Source organism: Brassica napus, chromosome C1 (genome assembly GCF_020379485.1).
Source record: "Brassica napus cultivar Da-Ae chromosome C1, Da-Ae, whole genome shotgun sequence".
In the NCBI taxonomy this organism is placed as follows: domain Eukaryota; kingdom Viridiplantae; phylum Streptophyta; class Magnoliopsida; order Brassicales; family Brassicaceae; genus Brassica; species Brassica napus.
Genome location: NC_063444.1, coordinates 5,249,782 through 5,264,276, shown reverse-complemented (window position 1 = coordinate 5,264,276; position 14,495 = coordinate 5,249,782). Strand labels below are relative to the sequence as shown.

The 14,495-nt window shown below is 33.1% G+C and overlaps 2 protein-coding genes and 1 pseudogene across 4 annotated transcripts; all 3 read left to right on the top strand.

Moving 5' to 3' along the window:
- Window positions 1–2,037: 2,037 nt before the first annotated feature.
- On the top strand, window positions 2,038–3,249 carry LOC125580611 (L-type lectin-domain containing receptor kinase IV.2-like). Of its 3 annotated transcripts, none has more exons than XR_007318348.1 (3): window positions 2,039–2,505; window positions 2,570–2,608; window positions 2,929–3,249. XR_007318348.1 is itself a non-coding variant. In XM_048745356.1 (2 exons), exons 1-2 carry the CDS (start codon window positions 2,258–2,260, stop codon window positions 2,993–2,995), a joined length of 315 nt encoding a protein of 104 aa, XP_048601313.1. In that variant the 5' UTR covers window positions 2,038–2,257; the 3' UTR covers window positions 2,996–3,232. The 3 variants fall into 3 exon arrangements, 1 of the variants encoding a protein (XP_048601313.1); XR_007318347.1 differs by having other exon boundaries at window positions 2,687–3,249; XM_048745356.1 differs by lacking the exon at window positions 2,570–2,608 and having other exon boundaries at window positions 2,038–2,505; window positions 2,929–3,232.
- Window positions 3,250–3,708: 459 nt separating this feature from the next.
- On the top strand, window positions 3,709–5,812 carry LOC125579746 (annotated as a pseudogene).
- A 140-nt stretch (window positions 5,813–5,952) lies between these two features.
- On the top strand, window positions 5,953–6,653 carry LOC106416988 (protein POLLENLESS 3-LIKE 2-like). The gene is made up of 2 exons (XM_013857855.1): window positions 5,953–5,963; window positions 6,176–6,653. The coding sequence occupies exons 1-2, from the start codon at window positions 5,953–5,955 to the stop codon at window positions 6,651–6,653; spliced, it is 489 nt and encodes a 162-aa protein (XP_013713309.1).
- Window positions 6,654–14,495: the final 7,842 nt, after the last annotated feature.

Here is a 14,495-nt window from a genome sequence, read left to right as displayed (position 1 = left end):
TCATAAGCAAATTCAAGACACTATCAAAAACAAATGGAGACAAATGCTTCCTGAAATTATTATAAACACTAGACAGTTTCACAAGCAACAAAAGACTCATAAGCAAATTCAAGACCCTATCAAAAATATCAACATTCCTAATCAAAACAAGACTCCAAGCAAAAAAGTTTCAAAATGTGTTACCATACGAGTTCCAATATTCAACATTCAATAGATGCAGCAACAAATGTTTTCTGGAAATCTTCTAAAAACATTCAATAGATGCAGCAAGAGACAACAAACTTTTATTTTATAAATTTGTACAAACACACAGAAGGTTGAATCTGCAACATACCTCAAAGAGATGAATTATGCTCCAACAACTTTGTGTTCCCACAATTCAAAAGTCTTTCGCTGGTTAATAAGAAAGAGTAACAAACAAATCAAAATCAAAACGCAAGCTTCACAAATTTTAATTCAAAACCCCTAATTTAAAAAAGTTACATAGTGATTTGTGTCCGATTTTGAGAGTAGAGAGTGTGACGCTGATGATTAGATAGCCAGAGAAGATGATTAGCGAGCCGGAGATGATGATTAGTGAGCCGAATAAGATGACTAGCGAGCCGGAGAAGATGAATAGCGAGCCGAAGAAGATGATTCGCGAGCCGGAGATGATGATTTGCGAGCCGGAGAAGATGATTTGCGAGCCGGAGAAGATGATTCCCGAGCCGGAGACGATGATTCCCGAGCCGGAGACGATGATTCGCGAGCCGGAGACGACAGTGCCGGTGAGGGTTTGAAGATTCCCGAGCCGGAGACGACACGTTTCGAAGAGTCGCGAGTGAAAAATGAATTTTGTTTGTTTTTTTATTCTTATAACACAAGGGTAGTAGTGACATTTTGCCCTTTAATGAATGTCATTTTTGTAACTTTCATTTCCTGGTGTCATTTTTGTGACATAAACTTGAAAGGTGTTCTTTTGGACAATTGCCCTATATATTACAGTTAAAATACATATATAACAATAAAAATAATAACTTATTACTTTAAAAATTTCATGATCAAAGATGGGTAGAAAGATTCATGTTCTTTTAGATGTTGGAGTTGAGTTTGGATAGCGGTTTTTTCTTAAGGATCTATTCATAATTAAAACTCATTTAAATGTATCATGGTGAGCGAAGAATTTTCTAAAGAAAAAGTTTTCATAAATAAGGAACCAAACTTTACAAAAGAAAAAAAATTTACAAGAGAAATGAACATAAGCTTAAATCGAGACCAAAACAAAATAATCAACATGAAACCCGACCACCAACATAGAAGAAAAAAGTCAAACGCGGTGGCGAACTAAATGCCCACCCGACCAGTTTAGCAGAAACAATAGGATGTTCATTGACAGAACATAAAGCATTCATGATAGCTTCAGAGCTTCTGTTAACGCCGAGTGGAGACTGATCTTGAAGCTCAAGACCGGTAGATGCTGTGTGGATCAAAACAAGTAACAATCAGTGAAGATAACAACAAATCGATGAGTGATTGTGGACTCTAACACCCATCGCTGCTTGAGAACGAAGAGCACGACGTAGACACAAACCTGAGTTGATTATTTTGTAGCAGTCAAAATAGACTTAGGACGAAGTGTAACAAAAAATTTGAAAAAGCACATGTGAAAGTTATGAATTCAATGGTTTCAAAATTAATATAAGTTATGATTGGTTGTACATTTATAAAAATTTTGCACCCGAACTTATATAATTAAGATAAATGAATATTTAGATCATGGGTCTAAATATTTGGGTTGTAAGTGCAAAAATTTTGTTGTAAGAATTTAGTTTGTAGATTTTAGGTTTTAGTGACGTAGTTGTAAGTTTTTATTGTAGAAAGATATTACAATTTTTAAACCGGTGTTAAAAAATCGATACAATACTAAAAGGTGAATATAAGCTAAGGGGAATGTGTTCACGTAAGCAAAAAATCAGCCAATAGCAAACCAGCATTTCACCACATCAGATCAAGAAATTGGGTATTCTTGGGCTCTTTTATTTTTGTATTTGTTTTGTTCGAAACAAATTAAGTCTCAGCCCATATCATGCTTTATCTCTCGCGTGAATCTCTCTCTCTCCGTTTCATCTTCCGGCGATCAAACATGGTGGCAAAAAAAACGGTCACGCCTTCTACACAAAACCAATCCAGTTCAAAGACATACCAAACGCCACCGTCTCTTCCGTCTCCACCACCTTCGTCTTCGCCATATACTCCCAGATCCCCACTCTAAGCGGCCATGGAATCGTCTTCGTCGTCTCTCCATCCCATAGCCTCACTTCCGCACTCCCAATCAAGTCAATACATCGGTCTCTTCAACAACTCAAACAACGGTAACGAAACGAACCACGTCTTCACTGTCGAGTTCGACACGATCCAAAGCAACGAGTTCGGAGATCCGAACGATAACCACGACGGAATCGATATAAACGGTTTAAGATCGTTTGAGTACTCAGCCGCTGAGTACTGGAACGAGAGAGATGCAAGGTTTTTTTTTTTGCCCTTTCCTTTCCAAGCTTTAGTCATAAATAAATATTTTCATATTCATTAGGTTTTGGTGTTGGACACATGCGTGATACCAAAACAAAAGGTATGTCACCACCAATCCCATTTTTGCCAGGACAATATCATCCTCCAATTTCAAATATAGTCTTCTTGCTATTGAAAGGTTTAACCTTTTTGGTTGGAATCCACTTTAACTGTTGTGAACATGGATTTGGGTTTGGGTATGGGGAACACCACTAGAGATAGAGCTTGACGGTGTAAAAACTTCCATTATATTACCCCGACACTGAAGGATTCGAAAGCGTTGGAAAGTCTACTGTTTATGACGACTCTTTGAACATTTAGACATTTTGTTTGATGATGCTTTGGATATCTAATCAACTGTTTTTGCTGATTTTTTTTCAGAATATTTGCTCGAGCAACGGTGATGACTTCAGTGCTGATTAATAATCTGCCTGAAACTGTAAGTTGACCTGCCTCGGTCTTTTTCTTATGGTTCTAAAAACAGTATACTTATGACCCAAGAATGTAGAACCTGGTATCCAATGATCTATATGTACTTCATCAGAGTATGTATCCGACTTATGAATAAACATAATTTAGCTATTTATTTTGTCTTATTTATCTTCCCTGCAGCTAATTGTGGCTTTGAGAATTCATTTTCTATTTTAAATGCTTTTTAAACTGGTGTTTGATGATTATCTGTCTCACATTGTTTTTGTTTCTATGAATAGGTTGAATAACAGTTCATTGAACGAAAAAGTGTCGCTGGTGCAGAAGATTAGGATGATACTTTGTAATTCACTTTTTTGCATCTGTTTTAGCAGCTTGCATTTAAATACCTAACTCTGTATTTTCCAATGGTCTTACATAATAGTCTCCATGGGATCAGTGGCCTTATGCTACGGTCGATATATTACTGATTCGAACGACATCATAACTTCACAGCCAAAAATGGGGAAGATGAACATGGCGACTTGAAGCCAGCCTTTATCACTGAGGGTGGAAACTTCAGTAAATCATAGTCCACATTAGAAGGTGCTCACAGGTAAACACTAAATCCAGTGTATTACGTCTTCTTTGTTGTTTTTGTTATCCTCTCTTTCTTTATATGACATCTTACCAGATGTTTCCAAATGAAATTTGGTAGTTCATCATGAAACTTCTTTATTTTATTAACGAAGGATGGGGTTTACTCAACAAAATCTGGATATTGGGCAGCTTGTGAGCACTGAGAGACTACAGCACAAGTCCTTCAAGCGACTCCTATCGACTGGGAAAAATGAATATGGAAGCTGAATACTGACCCAAAAATAAAGCTTTTTATTTGGAAGATTTTCCAAGTTGGCAGACCCTCTAGACGAGTTCTTTGATTTTTCTTATCAAGTTCCTGTTCTGAATCAACAAGCAGAGAGGGTGGTCTCATCCGTGGAACTCCATCAGAAAAGCGAATGGCAAAGTTGGGCAGATCAGCTTATTGACAATGGTTCGGAGCCTAACTGGTCTGAACTTCTTGGAGATCCAAGTCCACAGGTTCAGTTTCTATGTAGCATTATTATACGAACTTCTGTTTACTCATTTTGTCATTTAATCATGCCTTTTCAACAGATACCGACACCATGTTTGGTCGTACCAAGGAAAGAAGAGGTAATAGCTAACCACCCCCCGCATCAAGTGGTTTCGTTTGAGGAGCAGCTCAGTGCAAGAAACTTATCATCTGCATCTAAGCAACGCATGCGTTGGACACCAGAACTTCATGAGGCGTTCGTTGAAGCTGTTAATCAGCGTTGTGGTAGTGAACGTGTGTAAGCTTTCTTCTTCTATTAGTTCTTGAAAAAGAATATCTCAGGGCTGTTTATTCTTCTCTTAACTTTCTTAATATCCACCATTAGGAGCCACGCCTAAGGCTGTTTTGAATCTCTTGAATAACCCTGGCTTGACCATCTATCACTTAAAAAGCCATTTGAAGGTTTGTTCCACGTTTCTTTTTTTGCATCTCATTCTGTTTTATCTTTGTGGTATATGGTCTTTCTTTCTACAGAAATACAGAACGGCGAGGTACAAACCGGAGACTTCAGAAGCTACAGAAGAACCTCAAGAAAAGAAGTTGACATCTATGGAAGATATCAAACCTCTTGACATGAAAACGTAGGGACTTTATTTGTTTAGAGTTTTGTTTGTAATAAGGTTAAATACTTATATGTGTGTTTCTAGCTAAGTTAATTTTTGTTAATGTTTCGTTTGCATGAGCGTTGAGATCACACAAGCTCTAAGGTTTCAAATGGAAGTTCAGAAACGTCTCCATGATCAGCTCGAGGTAATATGATCTCCTTCACCTGTGTTATCAATAAAAATAAACTACCCTTCTTTACCTTACTTCAAACAAGAAAGAGTAGTAGTGCGTCCTAAGTCCTAACATATCATGACTAATGTGTGATGCTGTTTAAATTATATGCCTCAGGTCCAACGGTCGCTGCAGATACAGATTGAGAAACAGGGCCGACAACTATAGATTATGTTTGAGAAACAACAGAAGCTACAAGAGAACAAGACCTCTTCCTCAGAGCCATTTCCAAAGCAATGCAACTGCACATCTTTAGAAATCGAATTTAGTCTTGAGACACAAACAGGGGACCAAACTGAATCTGCTTCAGCTTCAAGGAAAATGGCCAGAGAAGATAAAGAGGAAAGAAGGCTGATCAACAATCACTCACTCGAAACACTCATGATCTCTTTCATGTTGATTATACAACGTATGTTACTAAGCTGAGCTTTTATTTTTCTGTGAATCGAAAAGAGGACACCATGGACCAAATGGATTGCTAAAACAAATATGATGCAACAGAAATGTACCAGTTGGAACTACACAGAGGCAAGAGCCACAAGAAGAATGTTTGTATATGAAATAAGACCACATTAGAGAGAAGAATCACAGATGGTGTAAACGACAGAAGAGAGAAGGGGATCATACATGACAGGTGGCGATAAAAAATTTCTTGTGGGATTCCATCATGGAGTTACTATATCATAGATTTGTCTTGCGGGTGAATGGTTTGGGTTTTGATGAACAGGTGGGGATACAAGAACTTCATGAGACGTTCATTGAAGCTATTTATCAGCTCGGCAGTAGTATCTTTGTATAATTGTGTTTCTACACAGTAGGACCTCTGTTTATGTGTGTGTCTTAGTTTGTTGCAAAAAGTGAATTATATGACCAGTATATGAACATGATTTCATGATTTGTTCCATATCAATATTAAGTTTCAAGCTTTAAGCTTCCTAATTAAAATATCCAAGTGTCATAAAGTAGTTTAGCGATAGAGCTCATGCTGGTTTAGGTTGTAAAGTTTTCATATTTAGCCACGTTCGAGAGAACCATATATGGACAAGTTTCTGTCTTATTAGACGGTGGTTTTCTGTGTGGCACTGATGTCTTCAAGGTACAAGTACTTAAAGCTTACGAGATATTTGTAAGCATCATTTTCAATTACGAGATAGCCACTTGAATAACGGTCCTAGAGGAGTGGATTCACATTTAAAAGCTTATGCTTATAACGATCTTGGCTCCGAGATGATGAGAAGAGGAGGGGATGATAGGGTTGAGTAGAGAAGGCTTTTTGACACCATGTTTTGTTCTTCCTATATATGGCAGCCTCAGTAGAGAACAGAGCGTGAAGCCTAAGGCAAAGCCGGATTTGAGCAATGGTGGGTACGGTGACGAGAACGTGAAAACCAATGTGAATGTGAATGTAGTACTAAACAACCCATTAAGGGTTGATGCAAAACCGTTCTTCTCTTCGAAGTTGATCAACAATAAAGAGAAGCTGAAGAGGACAAGATTGTCGAGTCAAACCATGGGAATGTTGAGTTTTGGTGGTTGTGATGAGGGAGAGACAAACACGAAAGAGAAGAAAGCGATAGAGTCTGGATTACCAGACAGCAAGGAGTTCAAAGAAGTGGTGATCATGGCTGTTTTTGGGGACAGAGACGAAAGTGTTGGACAAGAAGAGGCTCAAGGTTTTTCAGGACATCACATTGTCCTCCATAAACCCAAGAGCCTGAGTCAATCTCAAATAAGATCATCTGGTAACAATGGCTGTTATAAACGCGAAGTCGATAAAGAATCTTGAGAAATGTTTTTGATTATCTACAGAGAATTTACAAAGTTATATTATTTGAAACATTCTCCAAGTTTTTTTACAAAAATTAAAAACTCATCAAATTATAAAATTAGATGTGTTTTTTAATTTATGAACGCTTTGATATATCACGTGTCCGACATAGAAGATTATATATTTTAATAATAAATTAAAACTGTTGATGTTGAGTTAAAGTCATTATGTCTAACTATGATCCAGTACAATTTTGTTTTACACAAAAATACCTTTTTCGCTACATTTTTAGCCAGTTAAACTTCAACAAACGCTATGCACTTTATAAATATGTTATCACCAATTAAAAATTACAACAAAAAACAAAAAAATCTTAAGTTAGGAATATAATCATTATTATTCTTTTAGAAAAACCTCCGACAATGTTAAATACACTCTTGACTCTACACACACAACATATACATAACACCAACCGCTAAATATTAGAACAGTTCATCACTACATCTCAACCACATTACAATACGAATCTTAGAAAATTAGTAACCACGGCAAAACGCTAACTACAAAAATACGGCATCACATCTACACATAGAAGTAAAGCAACAACAACGTCTATGAAATTTATTTTGTGCTTTTGTTTGTATAGTGTGGCTTATATACAGACTACAAATTAAATATGTTCAATGCAAATACACATTAAAATGAGACATCATATTTGGATATATTTAAATATATTATATTCTTGATAATTTTAAAATTACTAAAAAGAAACTAAATTATTAAAAAATTAATATACAAATAAAACTAAAGGAAAATTTTGTAACGTCATAATAAATGAATAAAAACATATTATAAAATAGATTTTAGATTTTAAAGACTTCTAATTCATGTAATATTACAAAATTCAAAATTTATTTATTACAATTAATATTTTACCATTAGATATATTAAAATAATTTTCTAGATCGATATTTAATTTTCAGTTTTCAACTATTACACATAAAAAATGTTATTAAGTACGTTTTTTTTGAAAAGAGAGTTTTATATTTTAAGTAGGTTATTGAAGTACTTTTTTCTTTTCGTTCGGACTTGATTCTTCATATTTTATTAGTTAATTGTGTTACATATAATAGAAATACTTACTTCAAACTAAAAATATAAAAAAAAATTTAAAAATTAGCTATATATAATTTAATATACAAAAATTCACATACAAATAAAAATGATAAATGTAACAAATTTAAATATATTATCCGCGCGTAGCGCGGAAAAAGGATCTAGTATATTTTAAAAGGATTGTATATTTAAAGGTGAGAGTCAGTTAAATTACTAAGAGAATATTCGGAAACAATAAAAAAAATTAAGTGAAATGAAACATTTTTACAATCCAATCAATCAACACATAGCTAAAATTTAATCAATTTTGTCCATTTTGCTCATCACTTCATATACAAATTCCAATAAAAAAATATCAGAAATTTGGATATTAAAATTTTTGAAACTTTTAAAACAGAAAAAAATAGATTAAAACAAACATACATACAAAATATATAATAAAAATTAAAATTTAAACAAAAACCCGGGCGTAGCCCGGACCAACCCTAGTATATATATATATATATGAAAGGATTACATTATGCATTTAATACAAATCTTCACGTGAGGTTCTGAATAAACATTCTAAAGAACAAATGAATACATTTTTCTCGGGATAAAAAACGTTTAAAACGAATGAAACTGCACGTCGAGTATGACAAACATAACAACGTCGTAAGAAACCAGGACTGGTTTGCATCGTTTTGATTCTCCACTCCTCAAATTTGACTATCCGTCCGGGCATGAAACGTAAAAAGTTGAAGATCACATGTAACATGGAATGTGACACAACAATCATCACATGTGTAGAACCATATCATGGTATCTAGTTGTTCCTCGCAAATATCACACCAACATTTTCCTCTCTTGTTTTTCTCGTAACATAAAAATAGAAGATGTTCATCGTACCAGTGTTGTGTTGTTTTTGGCAAAGCAGCACATGTTCTATCTAGTACAAAGCTGCAGTCATCGCATCTAAACAATATATAGTATATTGCAAGAAGCACATTTCATAAACTTCCCTATATTGTAGTACAAGGTTAATGGATGACTTTCATGGATGATAGATTCAGAAATTGTGGCACACTTAACATCAATACTGAAGTATCGAAAGTCGGTATACTTGAAACCTTCAGAATATTTTTCACACATTTTACAATAACGCTCTATCTTGTCACCACATATTAAAGATAATGGTTTGTCATGATAAAAATGTCGTTTCTTTCTAGAAAGATTAGTGCATGTTTTATGGAGAATAAAATTGCATTGCACGCAGCTATAGAATGCTTGAAAATATATAGGTAAGACACATGCTTCACAACGAATGCTTCCACCGGATATGATACCATACTCGTTGAGTTGTAAATAATGTTCCTCGTGCAAAAATCCCTATTTATAAGTACAATTCGTAGTAATTAATAGGGGATATAAACATCCTTAACCTAATATCGAAATCTTTATAAACCATTTGTATCACTATTACGATTTAGTATAGTGTTAATTTTTTTTCCATCTTATGAATCTATAATAACTAATTTATTTAATAATTATTTTAATAGTTAAATATAATAGAAAAAACATTCTATTTTAAAATTAGAGTAGTATTTAATAAATTTGATTCTTAATTATACAAAATTAAATTAGCAAAATATTTTAAAAATAAATATAGTTTAAGTTTGTTTGGTATAAAATTGAATAAACCAAAAACCGACAGTGTATAAACCAAATCAAACCAAGATAAATATGATTTTAATATGATATCTAATTTTTGTAAACCAAAATATCAAAAAACTAAACTGAAACAAGACCAAAATGTAATAAAAAAATCAACAGTATATAAACTGAATCAAACTAAAACAGATATGATTTTTATATGATATTTAATTTTTATAAACAAAAAAATTGAAAAACTGAGCCTAGACCAAACCAAAATCCGGACTGAACTACCTTACTTTGAATATATGATTTTTATGCATGTTTCACGTCATGCAAAGCGTAGGTCTCATCCTAGTATATATATAATTCTTAAACATTGTCATCATCCTAGTATCAAAACTATGCTAAAAGCCAAATATAAAGCTCTCTGAAGGGGTTCATGTCGTACTGGAAATTCGTCCAGTAGAATTGCAGCATTCCTCCACGTCATTAAATGATTACTTGGGTTTGGGCTTCTGTGGTTTTGGATCTGTATTTTGGGCTTTTGTTATGATATAGTTTCATCTCGCTCTCTCTTCTCCGCCTCCGCCTCTAGGTTTCAAACCAACTTTTCATCTTTTCCTACTGATTCATAAATCCATCGGTCATTCCTATTAAATTTCTTCTTAAATCCATCGATCTATCTTCAATGCCACCTTTTCTCTTCGAGGACGGTCGAGGTTCGATTATAAAAAGGTAAAAAGGTTAGCATCCCTACACTCTAAATCACCCTATCAACCCTGAGGATGATGCTATCATAACCTCGATTGTTTTGACTTTCAGTTTCTGGAGGTTTCGTTCATATCTGGAAAGAAGGGATTCATAATTCTGGTCTTGATTTAAATCTTTATATATAAAGTAATTATCTCTAACGTCTTTACCTACGATTACGTTTGATTTACATTTTATTCGGTTTTTTGTACAAGAGATTCATCATTCTGATCAATTATTATATTCTGTATCAGACGATTCATGTTTTGATTGATGTTGTGTTTACATATATAGATACCTATATACGTTTTAAGTCTCATAGTTGTAGATCTAATGAATTCTGATCATGTCTCATCTGATAAATTGAACGTTTATTCGAGATCTGTTATTGAAATGTGAAAACTTTGAACATTGATAAGTCTCTATTAAGCGTTGCTTTTCTTTCCTGCATCTAATACATATGGTTTGGTCTTGAAATTGCAGAAAGCGTGAATGAGATTGTGATGGAGTCGAAATATGGTAAAAAGAAGTCCGGCAGTTGTAGTAGTTCCTTATTTTACGAAGCTCCCCTCGGTTACAGCATTGAAGACGTTCTCCCCAACGGTGGAATCAAGAAATTCAAATCTCTGTCTACTCCAACGTAAAGCTTCTTCTTCCCTTCATTACATTACTCTCTCTCTCCATTACAGTAACATGTTTCTTAACAATGTTTCTTTCTTTATTTGCAGTGCGCTAAGAGGCCATCCTGAGTTGTAGCGCACCGAGTCTTCACTATAGTTATAGCTGCTTTCTTTAATTTCCAGTTTATAATTTACTTTCTGTTAAGCTCCGTTTCTGCTTGGTTCCCCAATCCCATCGTTCTCTCCTCCTACTACAAGTTCAGACAACAAGGTGACATGGCCTTATCTGCAATCGGTTTCGAATTTACGAGAAGCCGCCCGAGGTCTCTTTCTTTGAGCCTAGCATCCTTCAAGACTCCAAGGGACTGGGTCTCCGTACTCTGACCAGGTCCCAGCTTGACGAAATACACACTCCTGCTGCCTGCGAGATTGTTTCTTCTCTCTCCAACGATCACTTCGACTCTTGCGTCCTCTCTGAGTCCAGCTTCTTTGTCTACCCCTACAAAGTCATCATAAATACTTGTGGCACCACCAAGCTCCTCCTCTCTATGCCGCCTCTCCTTAACCTGGCCGGTTAGCTCTCTCTGAGTGTCAAGTCCGTCAAGTACACTTGTGGCTCCTTCCTCTGCCTGGCAGCCAGGAATAATCAAGTGGAGACAAAAATTGTTTAGAAGACTCTAACTGTGCCAAGTTAAAGCTGAGGAAAGTCACCGTGGTCACTTGATTCTCCAGCACGAGTCCGAGAGATTTGTTTTCCAAGCTGAGCCCCTCATAACTCGCAAGATTTCTAACACATTTTTCATCTTTTGTTACTTTTTGTTGCATTAATTTGGAAACAAAGAGCAAATCGACAAGAGTCATAACTCACAAGATTCCTGAAATTATCAATCAAAAGAAAAATGCATACAGGTGAATATAATAATCCTGTGGTATCTACAAAAATCAAATTAATAATATTAATAATCCCATAGTACTACTATTAACGTATGGTAGCTATATTTTTTTGCAACATCTTGATACCAAAGGGTCAGTCCTAAAATAGATAAAGGGATGTGTCATTAAAGAAACATTTAACCATCAACGTCATACTTTAAATAAATTTGCAATATATAAATAGAAAATTAGTTCTCACATTTATACAACAAAATTATACTTTAATAAAATACTAGATCTCGATCCGCGCAATTGCATGGGTTTTTGTTTTATTTTATTTTTATATAAACATTTTGTTTAATTTCAATTCTAAATTGGTATATATTATAATATATACATGTCTATCAATTTTGAAAACATAATAAATTTACGGTATATTTTTTTCATTGAATAGATTGTTTCAAACTTTCTTATGTATTTCTATCTTCTTCTATATATATATTTCGGATTATTATTTCATTATTAAAATCGTAACTATATATATAAAGATTAGTAAAATATTGTTTTATTGTCATATTCAAAGATATTGTAACATTTCACAAATTTAGAAAGTTTTTAAAAAATTAAAATTTTCCTTTCATAGATTTATATTATCGAGTAAATAATTAAACATTTAGTTTTTGTTTAATGTTTAAAATAAACTATATAGTTTAAAATTTGTTTTCATTGGTTTAAGGTAGTAAAGATTAATCATTGTTAGATAATATGATTTTTGTTATTTAAAAAAGGCTTTATAATTTTAAAATTTAAAATTGATAAATATTTAAATAATTAACATATGGAGGTATAGTATTACAACATCAAACTAAATCTATTTAGTTTATATTATCTATAAATCTAATGGATCATCTATTGTTTAAATTCAATTATTGATAGCCCAATAAAAAATTCAGGTAGGCCCAAAATTTAAATGATAAGATTATATATTAAATGTAACATGATTTTATAGAAATAGGTCCATTAGGTCCATTTTTAAAAAAAAATCACACATGAATCAAGATTGTGACTTCTGTTTTAATATATAAGATGCAAACACTATAAAACATGAAAGAAGAGAAATAGATATTAAATAACTAATAAAATTAACATGTGTTATATTCGGACCAACATATGCTTATACTAAATTAAAAATATATGTTAGAACCAAGAAAGAAAACAACTCATGTATCCTACATACAAATGAATTAATATTTCTCAACTGAAATGAAAATTTATTATGTGTTTAAATTCAGATAGATGTTAAGCTCAGTTTCTCCATTTAAAATAATACATTTGTTACCCTTTTTCTAACATTTGGATTTGTTATTTGTTTCCTTTTGGCCTTATTATTAAACATATCAGTACAACTAATTCAGAATATATAAGCAAATATAACAAAAAACATCAAACAAAAGAAACAAAGAAAGGCAAAGAAATTCATTACTCTTTAGCCAACAATTCAACGTCATTACTTATGTTTCAATACATTCAGTTGTAAGTGAAGATACTGAAGTGGCCCAAACGAAACTCATGTCAGCCCAAGACATCAATGATAGAGAGCTCAAGCCCAATCCTTCAAGTCTCCAATGGTCATCTTATCAACATGAAAGAGATTCGGAAAAGAGGAATAGTACGACCTCGACTGTACCTTGCCACAACCATTTTGATGCTTTCTCATCTGTATGTGAAGGACAATGAAGCTTTAAGCTGTCCTAAATAGCTGGTTCTAATAGTCCATATTGCCTTGCCTAGCCTAGATTGTCTATTTGTCGCTATAAAACTATTATGTAATAATCTTTGTAAAGGTTAAGGAAAGAGTATTATTCAGTCAAAAGCTCTCTGTTTTCTTTGTTTTATATCAGCAACCATAATAATTCATTATAATCAGATTTAACATTTTTTTTTATAACAACCTCAAATATAACATAAATATATAAAAAAAACAACAACAAGTGTTAGTAATAACAATTACTGACATTGTTCTAAACAACTACAAAATATATTCGACTAAGATTTCCTCAAAATTAAGATCTTATTCTCCACTTTATTAAATACCCTAATATAAAAAAAAATTTGGTATTTGAAAACTCAATCTCATTCTCTTAACATAATCACACTTACAACTTGAACATAGAAGAAAATTTACACAAAATTATATATTTCATAAAAACCGATACAAAAAGTGAAAACCATAGTCTACAAAGAAATCTTCAACCGTCTTCGTTCCCATGAGAATAAGTAAAATTTTAAATTCAACATCTCATTCAAGATGTTTTAAGTTGTTATTTAACTAATAATTCACATTTATTTGCTATTCAGTGTTTTCGCTATCAACAGAAACAAATCAAATCTAAAACTCATTCCCTGGTGATGGATATCTCACCACTTTCAAATACGTCTACCTATACTATGAATTAAATAAATTTATTTATATTACTAAGTTATGTTCACTGATTTTTCTAAAACAATTTCAGACACTCCAACTCAAAAAAATCTCATCACATCTACACATCCTCTTCGTCAAAAAGTCCACCAACTTATCTATGAGTTTCACTTTTCTGTTTTAAGACCTTAATATCTGCTCTTGATAATGATAACAATTTTTCTCTGCTTCTAAACATGATTTACACCAAACTTTTACTTAGATCCAAACATGTAATTTAGTGGTTTGTTTTAAGAAAATAGATTCAAACGACTCAAACCTAAACGATTCTTTTCTTCTTTTATTTTCCGATTAACTTGGCATCAATATTCTTTTCGTGAAACAAGAGAGTATATTTGCAAATAACTCTCCTTTTTTATTTCTTCCGTTTTTTCTCGAACTAAT

Coding starts and splice junctions, on each gene's coding strand:
- LOC125580611 (XM_048745356.1), top strand. CDS start 2,258: ATGGAATCGTCTTCGTCGTCTCTCCATCCCATAGCCTCACTTCCGCAC. Junction 2,506..2,928: donor TGGAACGAGAGAGATGCAAG/GTTTTTTTTTTT, acceptor ATTTTTTTTCAG/AATATTTGCTCGAGCAACGG.